The sequence below is a fragment of the Balaenoptera musculus genome, chromosome 5 (genome assembly GCF_009873245.2).
Source record: "Balaenoptera musculus isolate JJ_BM4_2016_0621 chromosome 5, mBalMus1.pri.v3, whole genome shotgun sequence".
NCBI classification, from domain to species: domain Eukaryota; kingdom Metazoa; phylum Chordata; class Mammalia; order Artiodactyla; family Balaenopteridae; genus Balaenoptera; species Balaenoptera musculus.
Window position 1 is genome coordinate 54,160,599 of NC_045789.1, and position 18,058 is coordinate 54,178,656.

General features: G+C 35.2%; 1 protein-coding gene across 2 annotated transcripts in view; it reads left to right on the forward strand.

The window, feature by feature from the left end:
* The window catches only part of UBA6 (ubiquitin like modifier activating enzyme 6), an 83,930-nt gene that overhangs the window by 21,249 nt on the left and 44,623 nt on the right, over positions 1-18,058 (forward strand). The window contains exons 3-7 of one of the 2 annotated variants that reach the window (XM_036853097.1): positions 5,720-5,814; positions 6,355-6,383; positions 10,257-10,351; positions 10,877-10,988; positions 17,698-17,778. In XM_036853097.1, the coding sequence (XP_036708992.1) occupies positions 5,720-5,814; positions 6,355-6,383; positions 10,257-10,351; positions 10,877-10,988; positions 17,698-17,778 (412 nt within the window). The remainder of the gene's footprint in view (positions 1-5,719; positions 5,815-6,354; positions 6,384-10,256; positions 10,352-10,876; positions 10,989-17,697; positions 17,779-18,058) is intronic. The other variant, XM_036853098.1, reaches the window with a different exon arrangement.

Below are 18,058 nucleotides of genomic sequence, written 5' to 3' on the forward strand. Positions count from 1 at the left end.
TAAAGTCTATCGCCATGTCTTCAGGTTCACTTCTGCAGTGTCGAATCTGTCGTTAATTCCATTTAGAGTATTTTTCATCTTAGATTTTATAGTTCTCATCTCTAAAAGTTTTGCTGCTTCTTGAGCATATGAATTATATTTTTAATTATTTTAATGTCTGTTTACACATTCTATCATCTGTCATTTCTAAATGTGTTCTATTGTTGATTTTTCTGTTCACTGTAAGTTGTATTTTCTTGCTCTTTTGCATATCTGTAATTTTTTAGTATATGTCAGACATTATGAATTTTACTTTTTTGGTTGCTGGATAATCTTGAATTCCTTTAAATATTCTTGAGCTTTTTCAGGGACACAGTTAAATTACTTGAAAACAATTTTATTTTCTCAAGGCTTACTTACTTTTAAGCTTTGTTAGGTGAGATGAGAGGAGACTCAATTCTGAGGCTACTTTTCCCCCAGTATTGATGTAATATTTTTCAGAGTATTCTATCCAGTGCCCTCTGTATTATAAGGTTTTCCATTTGGCTGGAGAGGAACACAAACTGTTTCTGACCCTGTTTAAAAACAGTGATTGTTTCACTTGCACTTGTCACCTGGTTCTTTCCCCAGCTTGAGGTTGTTTCCTCATCTTAACTTAGCTGAAGACTCAAGGAGAACCCTCTACAGATGTCTGGTGTTCTCTCTGTGCATCTTTCTGCTCACAAATTCTAGCCTTGAATTCACAGCTCTGTCTCTTCAATTCAACAAGGAGACCACCAGGCTCTTCTTGGGTTTCCCTTCCTGCTCTGTCTCCTGGAAACTCTCCAGGTAGTGGCTAGGCAATCATAAAACTCACCTCATTTATTTTTCTTCTCTGAGATTACTGTCCTCAGTTACCTATTTTCCAGTGTCTCAAATCTGTTGTTTCATTTATATTGTCCAGTTTTCAGTTGTTTAAGGCAGAAAGAGGATAAATCCGGTCCCTGTTACTTAACCAAGGCCAGAAGTGGAAGTCTTAGGTACATACTATGTATCTCTTACCTGCCATTCTTTTTCATGCTTTTCTTTTTCCTAGCATAGAATGCTTTTCCTTCTTTGATTAATTTAACTCCTCTTAAGTCTTCAGATTTCAACCTGAACCTCATTTGTGAAGCTTACCATGACCTCCACTGATAGAGATAATCACTTTCTCTTCTGTATTTCAGGTTCCCGTGGTTTCTGGTACTTCTGTATATAGTACTTAATAATGGATTATTTGATTATTTATCCCCCCCCCCACCAATAACATGTCACAGGCATCCTCCTAGGTATTTTATATATTTTATTTTAAATAATTTAATTTTCACAGTACCTCATGAGGTTGTTGCTATCTTGATCCCCACACAGTGCCAGTGCCTGCCTTGAAATAGATATTTTAATAAATTTATGAATGCCTGAAGATAATTGAAGTACATCCAGAAGATAGTGATTAGAGTGTTGAGGGGGACTCAGAACGATGCCATGTTTGGAATTGTTTAAGGAACTGGAGATGTTTAGCCTGGAGGAACCTGGAGGAACCTGAATACCATCTTCAAATGTTTGGAGGGCTGTCACATCAAAGAGGGATTAGACAAGTTCCCTATGGCCCCAAGGAGGTAAAATTAGGACTAGTGGTGAAAACTACAGGGGGATATTGTACCTTCATTAAAGGGAGAATCTTTAATAAATAGGGCTCTTTAAAAGTAGAGTAAGTAGTTAGCCTTGGAAATTTCTTTTTTACTGGGTACATTCACTGATATGTTGCATGTCCATTTAATACACTCAGCTGTAATGTATCAATGCTGGGCTTGAAGTTACACTCTCAGCTCTTTAAATCCCATCCGATAGGATTTAAGGGTCAATTGCAGAGTACCTGCCATTGCCTAGCACAAAGTAGGCACTTACTTAGTACCCTTCCCCTTGGTGGCCAACATTGAAAAGGCAGGTAATTTAATCAACTGTTGAGAATTTGTCTGAGATTATATGATTCTTTGAAAACCTTGGCTCATATATCTTAATTTTATTCTTTTATCTGGATGTTCTTTGTCATTTATAACCATGTTTGTGTCACGGCTATTCATTATTTACCTAAGTAATCTTAAAAATAATTGATGAAGACAAGTGTGAGATGAAAAACATATTTTTCTAATGTAGTTTTTGTGACTGTGAATGTAGAAAAAAGAATTCAAGCCCTCTGCTTAGTAGAGCATAAAAGTGTTGTTCTTGTGTGCCAATTCATTTCTTTCATTAATTTAGCAAATTGGTTTTGTGTGTCTGTTATGCGCCAGGCCCTGTTAGTCAATGGGGATACAGTAGTAAATAAGGCAGGCCCTGTCTTAAGGAATCTACATCTCCTAGGAAAAATAGACAAATAGTGAAAATACACTGTGTTAATTGTTATAATAGATTGAATGTAGGGTGTTATGGATGCACACAAAAGATGATCTAACACTGTTTTAAGAAAGTTTAGGGGTATCAGGGGAAGTATCATGGGGGAAAATAATATATAATTTGAGACCTGAGGACACGTAGGAGTTATTCAGGCATAAAATAGTGGGGGAGAGGAATATTCCAGAAAAACGTCTAACAGCCAAAGAGAAAATACGTTTGGAGAACTGGAAACCTTTAGTACACCTGGAACATGGAGTTTGATGGTAGAGTGACAAAAATGAGACTGGAGAGCCAAGCAGGGACTAGATTATGAACAGCTTTGTGACTAATATTAGAGTCTAGACTTTATCTTAAGGGAAATAGGAAACCACTGGAGTTTTTAAAGCAGGAAAATGATTTGACCAGATTTGTATTCAGAAAAGTCATTCTGTCTTTCTTAGTTGGAAGTTAATAGGTAATATGTAAAACTGAAAAATCAAGAAATAGAAGTACAAACATGTTATTGAGAAAGAAGGGGGTTAATATTAGAAGAAATAACTAAAAGAATTGAGGGTGGTTGTTCTTAGGACTTGGGAATCAGGGTAGGGAAGAGTTAGGTCAGGAACTGATTTTTTTTTCTTCCTGTAAGCCTTGTAGAATGATTTAACTTTCTTAATCTATGTGCAGTGTAGTATAGTGGTTAAGAATATGGATGCTAAGACCAGACTGCCTGGGTTGAATCTTGCCTCCACTATTTATAAGTTGCTTAATTTCTCTATGATTAAGTTTTCCTCTCTGTAAAAATGGGAATAATAATAGAACTTATAGAATTTTTGTGAGGATTAAATGAGTTAATACAAATAAAACACTAAAACAGTGCATGGCGTGTAATAAACACTGAGTTTTAGCTGTTATTCTTACATGTCAGCACTGTTCAGGTACTGATATATAAGGAGAATAGACAAATTTACAATCATAGTGGGGCATTTTTTAAATGTTGCTTTTAGTAATCAAGAGAACAAGCGAACAAAAAAGTCAGAACAGGTATAGATTTCATCAACATGATTATTAAGATTAATCTAATGCACATATAAGGAGTGTTGTATCTAACAACTGTAGAGTACACATTCTTTTCAAGAACACATGGAACATTTGTAAAATTGACCAAAGAAATTCTCAAATATTAAAGAGTGAAAATTATATAGATGGTGATGTCTATTCACAATACATTTAAGCTAATAGTCAACACAAAAGATAATTGTAAAATTCCTCATAAAATTATAAATTTAAAAATACACTTCAGATGAACCCATAAGTCAAAAGAAGAATCATGATTAAAATTGGAGAATAGTAATTTAAAGTACTATGGATCAAAATTTGGGATGCTGTTTAAGATCAGTTAAAGTTCTACATGTGTATTTTAGAATAGAAAACCTAAAAATTAAGGAGTTTTTATTTCAGGAAACTCAGGGAATAAAAATAGAAAAGTAGAATTATTAGCGTAGGAAACATTTCAAAAGCCAAGTTCACAGGCAGTGGCCAAAGGCTAGCCCCCATAAGCAGGCTAAAGATCAGACCTGCTATGTTAACTTTTTCCAGCACGTTAAGGATTTGAAACTATTGGGGCTTTGATACACTGCCAGGAGGAGAGTAAATTGGTACATCCACTTTGGAAAACAGTCTGGCATTATCTAATAGTTAACCCTGCATTTCCTCTCCTAGATATACGTGCTATAGAAACTACTACACTTGTACCATGACACATATATAAGAATACTCATAGTCTCATTATTGGTAACTGTCCAAAACTGTAGAATAGCTAAATTATGGTATATTATCACAATAGAATAGTACAGTGTAATAGAATACAACATGAAATGAAAATTAATGAACAGCTACATGGATATGAATAACTCATAAAAGTATTCAAATGATCCTGTTTATATAAAGTTCCAAAAGAGACAAAACTTAAATATATTGTTTAGGAATGCACAAATAAGGGTTGTAAGACTATATAATACACTGTTCCATACATACCATAGTAGATGTTCAATAAATATTTCATAAATAAATCGATTTTATGTGTGAAGCAGAAATGGTGAATACCAATTTAAAAAGAAAAGTCTAATAGAGAACAGACTTGTGGTTGCCGTGGGGAAGGGATGGATTGGAAGTTTCGGATTAGCAGACGCAAACTTACATATATAGAATGGTTAAACAACAAGGTCCTACTGTATAAGACAGGGAACTATATTCAATATCCTATAATAAGCCATGATAGAAAAGAATATAAAAAAGAATATATATGTATGTATAACTGAATCACTTTGTTGTATAGCAGAAACTAACAACATGTAAGTTAACTATACTTCACTAAAATAAATTTTAAAAGAACAAGAAAAGTCTAGCTTTTATTATATATTGTAGGGAATAAGGATGGAAATAGTAAAGATAGCTTGTGTTTATAAAGTTTCTTCTTACTAAACAAGAGACCCCTTTTCAGGCTTTTATATTGAATATCAATAGATGAAATATGGAAATTAAATAAACATCTATATATTAAACAAACATACATTAAACCAGCATCTGTAAATGTGCGTGTGTGTCAATTCCAAAAGAAATACTTGCAACCCAAGGGGCTCTGGAATTATTTATTTATACTGAACTCATGTTTCAAAATAATTCTGGTGAGAAGCCATTGGAATGCCCTTATCTTCAAAAACTAGTATAGCATCAAGTTAATCAATGTTCTTTCAAATAAACTCTTACTATTGACTTTATTACTATATCTAACTTTTTTTAATTGCCAATGTGTATTTTTTGAAATTCCCATCCTGATACTGCCTTGTGACTGTTAGGACGGATGACTTAACAAGGTCCTTTATATAATTTATCAGCTTTTATATTTAAAATAATGTTTGAAAACTACTTAACTTTAAGTCATCTAAACTCCAAGAAGGAAACCAGTTTTTTGCCTGAGAAATCCTTTTCCCAGTGAAAGGCTTTAAGTGGAAGTGGCGAACTCAGATGCCTGTGGTGGCCACCGAGGTAGTAAATGAGAGGGGAAGGATGGGAGCTGTGGCAAAGCTAGATCACGTAGTCCTCCCTCTCTGAACAGGGCAACTCCTACTCAACTCGGTAGCCATGAGGGAATGTGGACTGTGGTGCCAAATCTTCTAATTTTTCAAAATATGTCACATACTTGGCATTAATTCAGAACTTTTAAGCACTGTGCAAGTGATCCAAAACAAGTCTGTGGGCAGGATCTAGCTGCCAGGTTATTAGTTTGCAAATGATTTTAAAAGGATATACAATTCTGGTAAAATAATTTTTCATTGTGTTTTACATGTAGTCGACAGAGGTATGTTCTTGGAGACACAGCAATGCAGAAGATGGCCAAGTCCCATGTTTTCTTAAGTGGTATGGGTGGTCTTGGTTTGGAAATTGGTAAGCAGTGTTTTTATTCATAATTATATATGATGCCTTTGAGCAACATAATTTAAAGAATTTAATTCCTTTCCCTTGTATTATTTTCTATAAAGGAAATTAGATCCAAAACCTTGATGAGATTCAGTTTTCATTTTGGGTGGGGGGACAGCTGGGGCAAGAGTATTTCATACTGTTAACATTCTTCCACAAGGAACCAGTAATGACTCTCCTGCTTCTCTTTTTGTGATGTTGATAGGTATTAATGATCTTTCCCTGTATCCATTAATTCATTATGGAGAGCACACCTACACACATTCATAACAGCATGTCTGGAAGCATACACTGAAATTTTAAGAATGATTATCTCAGTGTGGCTTGATTATGGAAAATTTTATTTTTTTCTTTTTGTTCATCCATATTTTCTAAGGAACCTATATTTCTTAGGTAGTAAAAAGTTAAAATTATTCAGTCAGAGATTTAACCAAACTCCATGAAGACATATCTAATATACAATTCCTAATATTAAGCTATTCCTTTCTTTTTCTTCCCCCTTTATAGCAAAGAATCTTGTTCTTGCAGGGATTAAGGTGAGTAAATGTCCTTGGTAAGAAGAATTGTTTGTTTGTTATGAACTCTTTTTTTTTTCCCCTCATCCGTAGTGGTAATATTAGTTACCCTTTGGCCTAATTATTGCTTCTTCATTTAGTAGCAAAATTGTCATAATTCTCTATTTTCCTCCTTTTAAAAAACTTCTTATTACAGAAAATTTGAAAATTATCCAAAAAAAGAGAATAGTGTTAGCAAAACCCCATGTATCCATCATGCACCTGCAGTTATTAGCTCATAGACAAATTTGTTTCATGTATCTTCTTCCCATTCCCCACTGCCCCCAACTGCCAAATTATTTTAATATCAATCTCAGACATCCTATTATATCATTCTTAAATATTTTACTATATAGCTCTAAAAGATAAGGGTGCCTTTTGAAAACATAACCACAGTATCACTTCCACACCAGAAAACGTTAACAGTTTTTTTAAGATCATTGTTATCTTTAAACAAAACTTAGCAACTTAAACAACAGCCTTTACCTCAGTTTCTTTGGGGCAGGAATCAGGTGCAACTTAGCAGATTCCTCTGAGGATCTCTCACAAAGCTCCAGTCACCGATATTGGCAGGGCCTGCAGTCATCTTGAGGCTAGGGAAAGGATCTGCTTCCCAAACCTGCCCATGTAGTTATTGATAGGATTCAGTGGCAAGGTTGTGTCGTTCCCACCTCAGTCCCTTGCTGGCTATTAGTCGGAGGTCACCCTCAGTTCCTTGCCATGTAGCCCTCTTCATAGGGCAGCTCACAATATGGCAGCTTGTTTCATCGGAGTAAGCAAGCAAAAGACAAGAAAGGGAACGTGCTAGCAAGATAAATCGCAGTCTTTTGTAACCTAATTTCAGAAGTGACATTCCATCACCTATGCTGTAGTCCTTAAAAGCAAGTCACTAGGAGGAGACGGGATTGCACAACGGCCTGAATATCAGGAAGTGGGAATCATTGGGGTATCTTTGAAGCCTGCCTACCACAATCGTCAAGTATCTAGTTAGAGTCCGTATTTTCCCAGTCGTCTAAAAGAATTTTTCTTTAATTTGTTTTGTTCTAATCAGGATCCAAGTAAAGTCCATATACTGAACTTGGTTTCTTTGAATCAATAGATTTCCCTTCTCTGATTTTTTTTCTTCCTTTCAATTTACTTGTTAAAGAAATCAGGTCATTTGTCACGTGTACCTCCATCTCTGTATTTCTTATAAACTGGTCATTATATCCAGAGAATCAGATTCAGATTTGATTCTTTTGGCACTGCTGCTTCACAAGTGATACTGTGTTCTCCCATTAGGAGGAAATAATATTCTGTTATCTTTTTTTTTGTGATTATTACTACCTATTAATGATCATTGCCTAGATCATTATTTTATTGGGGCTGTGATATTCTATTTCTGTCATTTCTATTTCATTTATTAATGGGAATAATATTTTAGAAAGAAAAGTTTCCATTCATCACTTGTTTGGTTTCGCTACATATAGTTAGTGCATGTGTAAAAGACAAGATAAATACTTGATTTCCCCCCTTTATTTACTACTTTTCAAAATCACTGGTTTTCTATGATCCCATAACAGTGACAGGTGAAACTTGGGTGGTATGTGTGTATGTGAACATCATGATGGATTTAAACGTATTTGATGTGTTTTGAGCCATTGTGCTTGTTATTTTCATTGATGCTCAGATTGTTTCATCTTTGCTTTGGGGGATCTTCTTGAAGTCCTTGAGTCCTTTTGACACTACCCCAGTGGTCTTTGGTTGTCACTGCCTGTAAAGTCTTACCAGTGGACAGAGCTAGAACATTCATTGTGAATGAACACTGAAATTTCTGAGTTTCAAGTTTAGGATTACAGGGTATTTACTTATTTACTTCTTAGATTTTATATTTGTATCTCTTCTCTTACTATAAGGTTTTGGGTCTTAATGACATGAACCTGACTACTTATTTGCTTTATCCTATATTATATCCTATTATATCTATGACATAGTTTTGGAATAACAGTTCCAGCATTATTAATAACAATATGATTATTGAAAACAGTTTAAGATAAGTTTTTTTATCCTTAGTATCCCATCTGGATTTGGCAGACAAATTAACTGCTTTCTTAAGTCACTTTAAATAATTCCTGTGTGTAATTATGCAACAAATTCAAGTAGATAGTTTTGTCCATTTATTCATTTTACTTTGGATTTTTAGGGATTGCTTTTTAAATTTGATTTAGTTTTATTATTATATGAGACATATAATTCAAAGTCAAATTTATAAAGCGAAGTATATTCAGGTAAGTTTAGCATCTCTCTACCCTATTTCCTCCTTCCCTTATTAGATTGCCTTCTTTTTTTAATCTGTTTTTAAATATAAGCAAATACATACCTATAGACATGCAAATCTGTACGTGTGTGTGTACATATTTATCCCCACCTGCCTTTCTTAGGTAAAGTGCCATACTTCTTTGCTTTTTATCACATACCAGCATATCCTGGTATTACTCCATAGTGGTAAATATATTTTTTCACTTATTTTTTTCATAGCTGCATGGATACATGTTGTGTTGATGTATCATACGTAATTATACCCAGTTCCTCATTGGTGGACATTTTGATTATTTCCAGTCTGTTGCTATTACACATAGTGCTGCAGCTAAGAGTCTTGTACATATGTATTTTTGTATTATTTCCAGTGTGTCTTTGTAATAGATTCTTAAAAGTGGAATTGCTGTGTCAAAGGAGAAAAGTACTTGTCATTTTGCTAAAGAATGCCAGTTTTTTTTCTTTTGAGGTTTTGTGCTACTTCATATTCCCACCAGTAATATATGAGAATACCTGATTTACTTCACTCTCACCAATTTGGATTTATGCCATTCTGATGAATGAAAAAAGGTGTTTCATTCTTGAGCAAGGTTGAACATGCTTAAATATTTTAAAGGGCCCTATGTATTTCTTTTTCAGTGTACTCTGCGTTCATATACCTTGCCCCTTTTTCTATAAGATTTGTGGCTTGAAATATAAGTTAAAAATATATTTTCCAGTTAGTCAGTTTTCTTTCTTACTTAGAACATGACCATTTGGAAATGTTAGTTTATGTGAATTTTTAAAATCTTTGTATATATGTTGATCTGTATAATGTGCTACTTTTCTAAACTTAAATTCTCTGTTTTTTAAAGTAGTTTTTCACATAGCATAAAGGCACCCTGGTGATGTAAGTGCATGGTAATATGCCTAATTTATTCATTTTTTAAAGTCAACTAGGTTTCAGTACTATTTGAAAAATAGAGTACATATACACACACCTACAGCAAGCATATAGTATATTTATTTGGAATTACAATATGACCATCATGTTAATTATTTTTTACTTAATTAATTGAGAATTGTTATTGATAAATGTCGTAAGTGGAAAATATTATTAATTCTTATTGTCATCAGTATACAGCTATTAGTAGCTTAAAAATATCGTTACATGAGTGTCTCTGTAACTTGGAATTACAATTTTACTGTGTTAAGTAATCAAAACCCTGCTTTTAACATTTGTCTTATCTCACTTCACAGTTGAATAATGAAGCTATATTCAAGTTAATGTAACAGTAATCTCTGCCAAAAAAATCATATACTAGCATTAAAAAATTATTTTGCATTATAAAAAAAATAATAATAAAGTAGTTTTTCCATGAACTTTTCTGGGTTTCCAGTTGTATATAGTCATATCATCTGTGAATGGATGTAACTTTATAACCTTTCCAATTACTAGGACTTTAATTACTTTCTATTGTCTAATTACATAATTCTTCCAAGTCAGTGTAATAGTATTGGAAATAGTGAGCATCCTTGTCTTACTCCTGACTTTAACAGATATTTTTCTCTTTTTTGAAGGCACTTACAATTCATGATACAGAAGAATGCCAAGCATGGGATCTAGGAACCAACTTCTTTCTCTGTGAAGATGATGTTGTTAGTATGAGAAACAGGTGAAGATAAGATATTTTGATGTATTATCATAGGATTTTTTTTTTTTTACTGTTGTAGTTACTTAGAATATTTTCTATATCCAGAACACCAGTTCAGTCATAGTTGTTTAACTCATCACCATAAATTCACTCTACTGTAGATAAGTAAGTGTTGACATTTAATTATTTATATTTGTCAAAAATTTAATACATTCACATTGCTACCTAGAAATGCATTTCTTTAAGATTGTTTAAGTAGGTCTTTATTATTGCTGAATCATTGAGCCTTAAGGAGCATTGACCTATAAGGGTACACTTTGAGATTATGTGACTTAACTATGGAATATGACAGTATGCTACATCTCAAGATTGTATAGTAAAAATAAGTTTTAACTTCTTTTATTCCTCTCCAGTTTAAATTCCCATGAAATTTTGTAACATTCAGGTTCTTCTGATGTCATCAAAGTGTCCAAGTTTGAAAGATTGAGTATATTTATTGAACAAAAGAGTAGTAAAAGTCTTTTTTCTTTTCTTTTCTTTTTTTAGGGCTGAAGCTGTACTTCAACATATTGCAGAATTAAATCCATATGTTCATGTCACATCATCTTCTATTCCTTTAAATGAAACTACCGATCTTTCCTTCTTAGATAAATACCAGGTTGGTACTCCATTTTATATTAGATGTTATTGACAGACTCCAAGGCAAATCATTATGTATTAATATAGTATAACTAATTTAACGTAGTCTGTTGAGCAGATCAAAAAATTTCAGGTTAAAAGACTTAGACTAATACATTTCAAGTGCTTCGTTTTAGGGAAGGGGCCTAAGAACTACTCACAAAGTAAATATATTGGTCAGCTATTTTCACAGTAATGTACATGAAAAACTACCCAAATTTAGTGGTTTATAGCAACATGTATTTCTTTCTCATGCATCTGCATGTCAGTTTGAGTTCTGCTGTTCTAGGCTAAACTTGAACTCCACAGTCTGGGTTCTGGTCCGTGTACCTCTCTTCTGGGACCGGGAGGCTACCTGAGACATGGTCTCATAGCAATAGCAGAAATGCAAAGGAGCGAGTGCAACCATTCAAGCACATTTTAAGCCTCTGTTTGTGTTGCTTCCATTAATAGTCTGTTGGCCAAAGCAGGTCACATGGTCAAGCCCAAAGTGAAGGAGCAGGAAAGCACACTATACTCTTCCTAAGGCCATGGGCAGAGAGTAATATATAACCCAGGAACAAGGAAGTAAATAATGTGGACCAACAATTCAGTGTAAGTCAGGTAACGAATAAAAACAAAATTTCTCAGCACCTTGGAAGTTCTAAAAGTGACTAGATTGACCCTGATTTTCCCTGTGATTAAATTACGATGTTCCCCCATCGTCTAGGGAAAAGCACTCCTGTGTTTCTTTAAGATCTCAATACTTCTGGCACTTGTGTGACTATATGCATATGGGTGTTCCCCCCAACACCAAACAATTCTCCAACTCTCTGGACACCTAGCTTGGTGTCCTACAGTTTAATCCAGTTCTGATACTGTCTGCCCGGAGAAATAGTGTTAGATTCCACAGGTTAAGGGCTCAGTCCCACAAGAACCCACACTCCCCAACCCCTTTCTGACGCCAATTTCAAGTCCAGGTTGTTACTTGTGCTTCTGAGGACTGGCTATAAATCAGAGGTTTCCACATCCCCTTCCCCAGGTTCAGTTAATTTGCCAGAGCAGCGCACAGACTTAGGAAAAGAGTTTACTTACTAGATCACCAGTTTTTTGTAAAAGGCTGTAACTCAGGAACAGCCAGATAGAAGAGATGCATAGGTCAAGGTATGGGGTAAGGGTTGTCGAGTTCCCATGCCCTCTCCAGGTATGCCATGTTCACAAACTTGGAAGCTCTCTTAAGCTCCTGGTTCAGGGATTTTTATGGAGGCTTCATTATGTAAGCACGAATGAGTAACACATTGGCCGTTGGTGATTAAGTCAGTCTCCAGCCCCAGAGGTCTGGGAGATAGGGCTGAAAGTTCTGAACCTCCCATCCTAAGGTTGGTTCCTCTAACAATCAGCCCCCATCTTTAGGGGCTTTCCAAAAGTCTCCTCATTAACATAAACTCAGGTGTGGATGAAAGGGCTTGTTATGAATAACAAGACGTTCACTTCATCTTTATCACTCTGAAGCTATTTCAGGAAATAGGACAAAACTAAATATTATAACAAAAGATGCATCTATAGCTCTTATATAGGAAATTACAAGTGTGGTAGGAGCTATGTGGCAGGAAGACCAAAATATATATTTCTTACTATAATCACAATATCACACCCACTTAAAAATCAGTGTAGACTTCCATTCTTGACTGGATAGCTTGAAATCCATCCTGCTACAAAGATGCTTCATAGACTGTCTACGATAGAATTGCTTAATAGACTTCCTTTTCAATGATTACATGAGGTCAAAATATGTAAGAGAGGTGCTCAGAGACCAAAAATGAATAGGTAGCTAACAGAAGACCAGTTAACTGTTGGCTGTGGTCATTTTCAGGGACAGGGTTTGCCTGTCTCAGTAACCACATTTCCTGTGAATTAATGGTCACACAAAAATGATAAAAATTTGTTTATATGTGATAGAAAAGTGTAATTGAGACATACCACCTTTTGTAGCTCTCTGGAACCTCAGAAAGCTACACCCTTAATGAAAGGGTGTAGGAGAACAGTCTTTGCCCATCAGAACAAGACGCTTGTCTGTTTTCTCTTGAGCTCTGAATAAAAAAAAAGATCTTCTCTGGGAGTTCATAACAATAGGCCTGCCCTCACATAAGTCACAGCAAGATCCTTTTTGACCCCATGTCTTTGAGAAATGGAAATAAAAAGAAAAATAAACAAATGAGACCTAATGGAACTTAAAAGCTTTTGCACTGGAAAGGAAAACATAAGACGAAAAGACAACTCTCAGAATGGGAGAAAATATTTGCAAATGAAGCAACTGACAAAGGATTAATCTCCAAAATATACAAGCAGCTCATGCAGCTCAATATCAAAAAAACAACCCTATCCCAAAATGGGCAGAAGACCTAAATAGACATTTCTCCAAAGATATACAGGTTGCCAACAAACACATGAAAGGATGCTCAACATTACTAATCATTAGAGAAATGCAAATCAAAACTACAATGAGGTATCACATCACAGCAGTCAGAATGGCCATCATCAAAAAAATCTACAGACATTAAATGCTAGAGAGGGTGTGGAGAAAAGGGAACCCTCTTGCACTGTTGGTGGGAATGTAAATTGATAACAGCCACTATGGAGAACAGTATGGAGGTTCCTTAAAAACTAAAAATAGAACTACCATATGACCCATCAATCCCACTACTGGGCGTATACCCTGAGAAAACCATAGTTCAAAAAGAGTCATGTACCACAATGTTCATTGCAGCTCTATTTACACTAGCCAGGACCTGGAAGCACCCTAAGTGTCCCTCAACAGATGAATGGATAAAGAAGATGTGGCACATATATGCAATGGAATATTACTCAGCCATAAACAGAAACGAAATTGAGTTATTTGTAGTGAGGTGGATGGACCTAGAGTGTGTCATACTGAGTGAACTCTAATGTGTGACTGTAAGTCTAGTGCATCATTAACCTAATGACCTCACCATTTGGATGTTACAGTTTTCTCCATCAGCTTGCCTTATTGTTTTTGGTCTGGTTCTTTTCCTCAAACTGTGGAAACATCTTTCTTTCAAGTTGCTTTTGTTGCAGAGTTAAGCAAATGTCTGATAGCAGCTGTGGTAAAAAATCCACAGAATGCCCCAACTGTTCATCTGCTTCTCAGAAAAATGTACTTTGTGTATTTTTTTGTAAAACAAAGCTTTTTCCAGTGTCAGTGGTGGAAATGTCACAGAAATTGAGCATTGGTAGTTCAGAATTTATAGTTTCACCAGAGAGAAAAAAAAAGAAAGACAAGCCAACAAAGGTATTACCTCTGGAAAAGATTTGGTAAATATTGAAGATTCTACATCTCAACACAAGTTGATGTCCCATTCCCTAATCCCATCTCTATATTCATCCATAGACCGTGGGCCCTTGTCAGCCAATTCATTGCCTTCTTAACTATTAAAGTAACATTTCTTTCTTACATAAGAGGTGAGAAAAGTTGGTTGATAATTTCTTTTATGCTGTTTCAAACCACTGCCCAAATTAATGATTTCCCAGGATTATGAATAATTCAGAATGTTATTCCAGCTTCTTTTTTAAAAAATGGTTTATATGGAAATGAATTGGTTTTCAAATTGAATTAAATCTGAATTTGGGGGCATTTTCTTCAATTGATTCAGAATGAGATTTATGGTTGTGGTTAAATATAGGGTGGTTATTATTTAAGACAGTTCCTGGTTATGTAGATGGAATATCAAATATACCTTACAAAACTGACTTGCATTAGTTACAATCTGTGACTACCCAGTTGGACTGGTTTTTGGTATATTCGCCTTTATAGAGAAGAGGCACTGTGGAAGACTGTTATTGATACAGCACAACTTTGGAGACAGAGAGCAGTAAGTTTAAGAAAAGTTAGGTTATCAGCCCTTAAATTTGTACCTTTTTCAAATTTTCATCCTAAACTCTTATTTCTGATTTGTATTATGGTATAGTTTTTGCCATATAGGTGTCTCTGAGTGAATTGTTGCTATGTTATTTTCATTCAAAGCATATTTTGTGAATGTCTGATCGGTAATTTTTTGTGTATAACCTATTTGAGATGATTGTTATGTCTTGAAACAAGGGTGATTGAGAAAGCTGTGAAGTTGCCTTGTGATTTTAAAGATTTTAAGTCTTGATTTAACTTCTATGCACATTATCATGTAGACTTGCCTGGATTCAGGAGATTATATTGAATAACTTCTTAAGGCCTCTTTTAGCCTAATGAGTGAATGAATTATACAGGGCTTAGAATTTGAAAAAGACAGTAAACTATCTTGTACACAATAAATATCTTGACACACAAACACACACACACACACAAAAAGCATAGTACTAAGCTGGTGATATGCTGGAATGCCAGACAGAAACAAAAGATCTAGAGGAATATACCCTCAACCAGGCCACAGTATATTCTAATATATAAAGCTCCTATGAGGTTGTGTTCATAATATAAAATAGTAAGACAGGAAAAAGCAGTTCAGCATGATCAAGAGTCAGTGGATATAACAAACAATAGAATTAAACCTCCAGGAATTTCAGATAATAGAATTATTGGATAGGGACTATAAAATATAGATGTTCAAACAGACTAAATCTTACAAGAAGGGATTAAATATACAACAGGAAAATAAGACACTATTGAAAGCAATCAGGCAGATATAACCAAATAGAACTTTTTTTTTTTCAAATAGAACTTTTAGAAATGAAAAATATAGTCCTAAAAATTAAAACAATGAATAGATTAAACAGTGGCTATATACAACTGGAATAAGAATTAATAAATCGAAAGATAGAGCTGAGGAGATTAGTGAAACTACAGGGACTTCCCTGGTGGTGCAGTGGATAAGAATCCGCCTGCCAGTGCAGGGGACAGGGGTTCGAGCCCTCGTCCGGGAAGATCCCACATGCTGCAGAGCAGCTAAGCCCATGCACCACAATTACCAAGCCTGTGCTCTAGAGCCCGTGTGCCACAACTGCTGAGCCCGCGTGCTGCAACTACTGAAGCCCCCACGCCTAGAGCCCGTGCTCTGCAAGAAGAGAAGCCACCGCAATGAGAAGCCTGCGCACAGCAACGAAGAGTGACCTCTGCTTGCCACAGCTAGAGAAGGCCCACGCGCAGCAACAAAGGCCAGACGCAGCCAAAATAAATAAATAAATAAATAGAATTAAATCTAAAAATAAAAACTATAGCACACAGTAATAAGAGAATATACTAAAGAGAAATTAAAAGAAATGAGAGCTTGAATAAAAAGGTCTAATTCATGAGATTGGACTTCTAGAAAAAGGCATATTCAAATAAATTATGGTTGGGAATTTTCTAGCACTGATGAAACACAAATTAGACTCAATATATACTGGGTCTAATAGGATTTCATTTTACCCTAATTGCAAGCTAATAAGTTAGCCTGTTACAGTTTCATGGATGCTGGCAGAAAACATGAGATTCCTGGATCAGAGACTAAGGACTTTACTACTCAGAGCATGGTAAATGTGTGAGCATGATATTTGCCTTGTTTCCTCCTGCATTCCTCCAAATCCCACCTGTGCAGTGCAGAGGGCTCAATGGATGCCTGCACATGTAGTGGGTTCCTTTAGAGGAAAGGAACATTGAGCTCGGGGAACTTGGCTGTTTTATAGCAAGCAGTGAACAAGCTTGCTCTTTGTCCCAGAGGGAGACATTACCTCATTTCTCAAGTTTGCACAAGGCAAATACAATCCTGAGAAACAGCCCACGTAAAGAATGGTCAGAGCCTTGCATTCGTGGCATACCCAGTGAGAGATATATAAACATTAAGAGATCCATGGAGGATTACCGCTCTGTAGGAATCACACCCTATTCTAAGCTAGATAAAACTAAATCCACACCTGGTTATTTGTAGTGAAACTGAGTTATCCATTTCATGGAAACCAGCAGCAAGGAAAGCTCTGGACTGAGTGTGTCAACCTGCTCTTACCACTTGATAGATGAATGACCCTAAGAAAATATTTGACCTTTATGAGTTTAAGTTAGCTATGATAAAACCTTCTCTACTTATCTCACAGGGTGATGATAAAAAATTAAAGTAAGCATTGAAAATTATAATTTGCTATCTTAAATAACAGAACTTGGTGGCACTGTCATAAATAAAAGTTGTAATATTTTGAATCTGTTGAATCTCTGAAGTAAAAGTAAAAGAAAGCTCAGCCAACTAATGTATCTCTTTGAAAATGTAATTGTTTTAAGCTAGCATTTAATTAATATTTTGATGACTAAGCATTTCCATGGCAGTAACAGGTAAAATAAAATCTCCAACCATTTGGGTTGTGTAAATGCCACATAGGATATTAAGGTTTGCTTCTAATTGTGATGATAATTGAATTTAGTGTGGGCAGGTTTTGTCCTGTATATACTATGCCATTTTATGTAAGGGACTTGAGTATCTGCAGATTTTGGTATCCACAGGGAGTTCTAGAACCAATCCCCTGCGGATACCTAGAGATGGCTGTATATGTTACTTTTACTTTTGCTATTTGGTACCTCTGAAGGTATTAACCTTAAAATGGAGTACAATACGATAGTATTTTTTACAAAGAAAAGTATTTTTAGCATAGTGCAAACTGAAATGCTTCTGATTTAGAAGTTGTACATTACCAAAATAATTGTTTATTTTTTAATCTTGTATTCTTCTCAACAGTGTGTAGTATTGACTGAGATCAAACTATCATTGCAGAAGAAGATCAATGACTTTTGCCGTTCTCAGTGCCCTCCAGTAAAGGTAATAGTATCACTTAATAATGACATATAGTTTACCAGAGGAAAAGCACTTTCAGTATTAGAATTCATAGCTTTTCAGTGAGTTATATAAGAAACTTTTTATATGAGGACAATCACAATAATACTTTTTAATTTTGGTTTTCGAAGTGTGGTCCAAGGACACTGAGGGTCCCAGAGACCCTTTCATAGGGTCTGCAAAGTCAAACTATTATAATATTACTGAAATGTTATTTGCTTTTTTCCCTCTGATTCTCTTACGGGGTGTAGTAGAGTTTACAAAG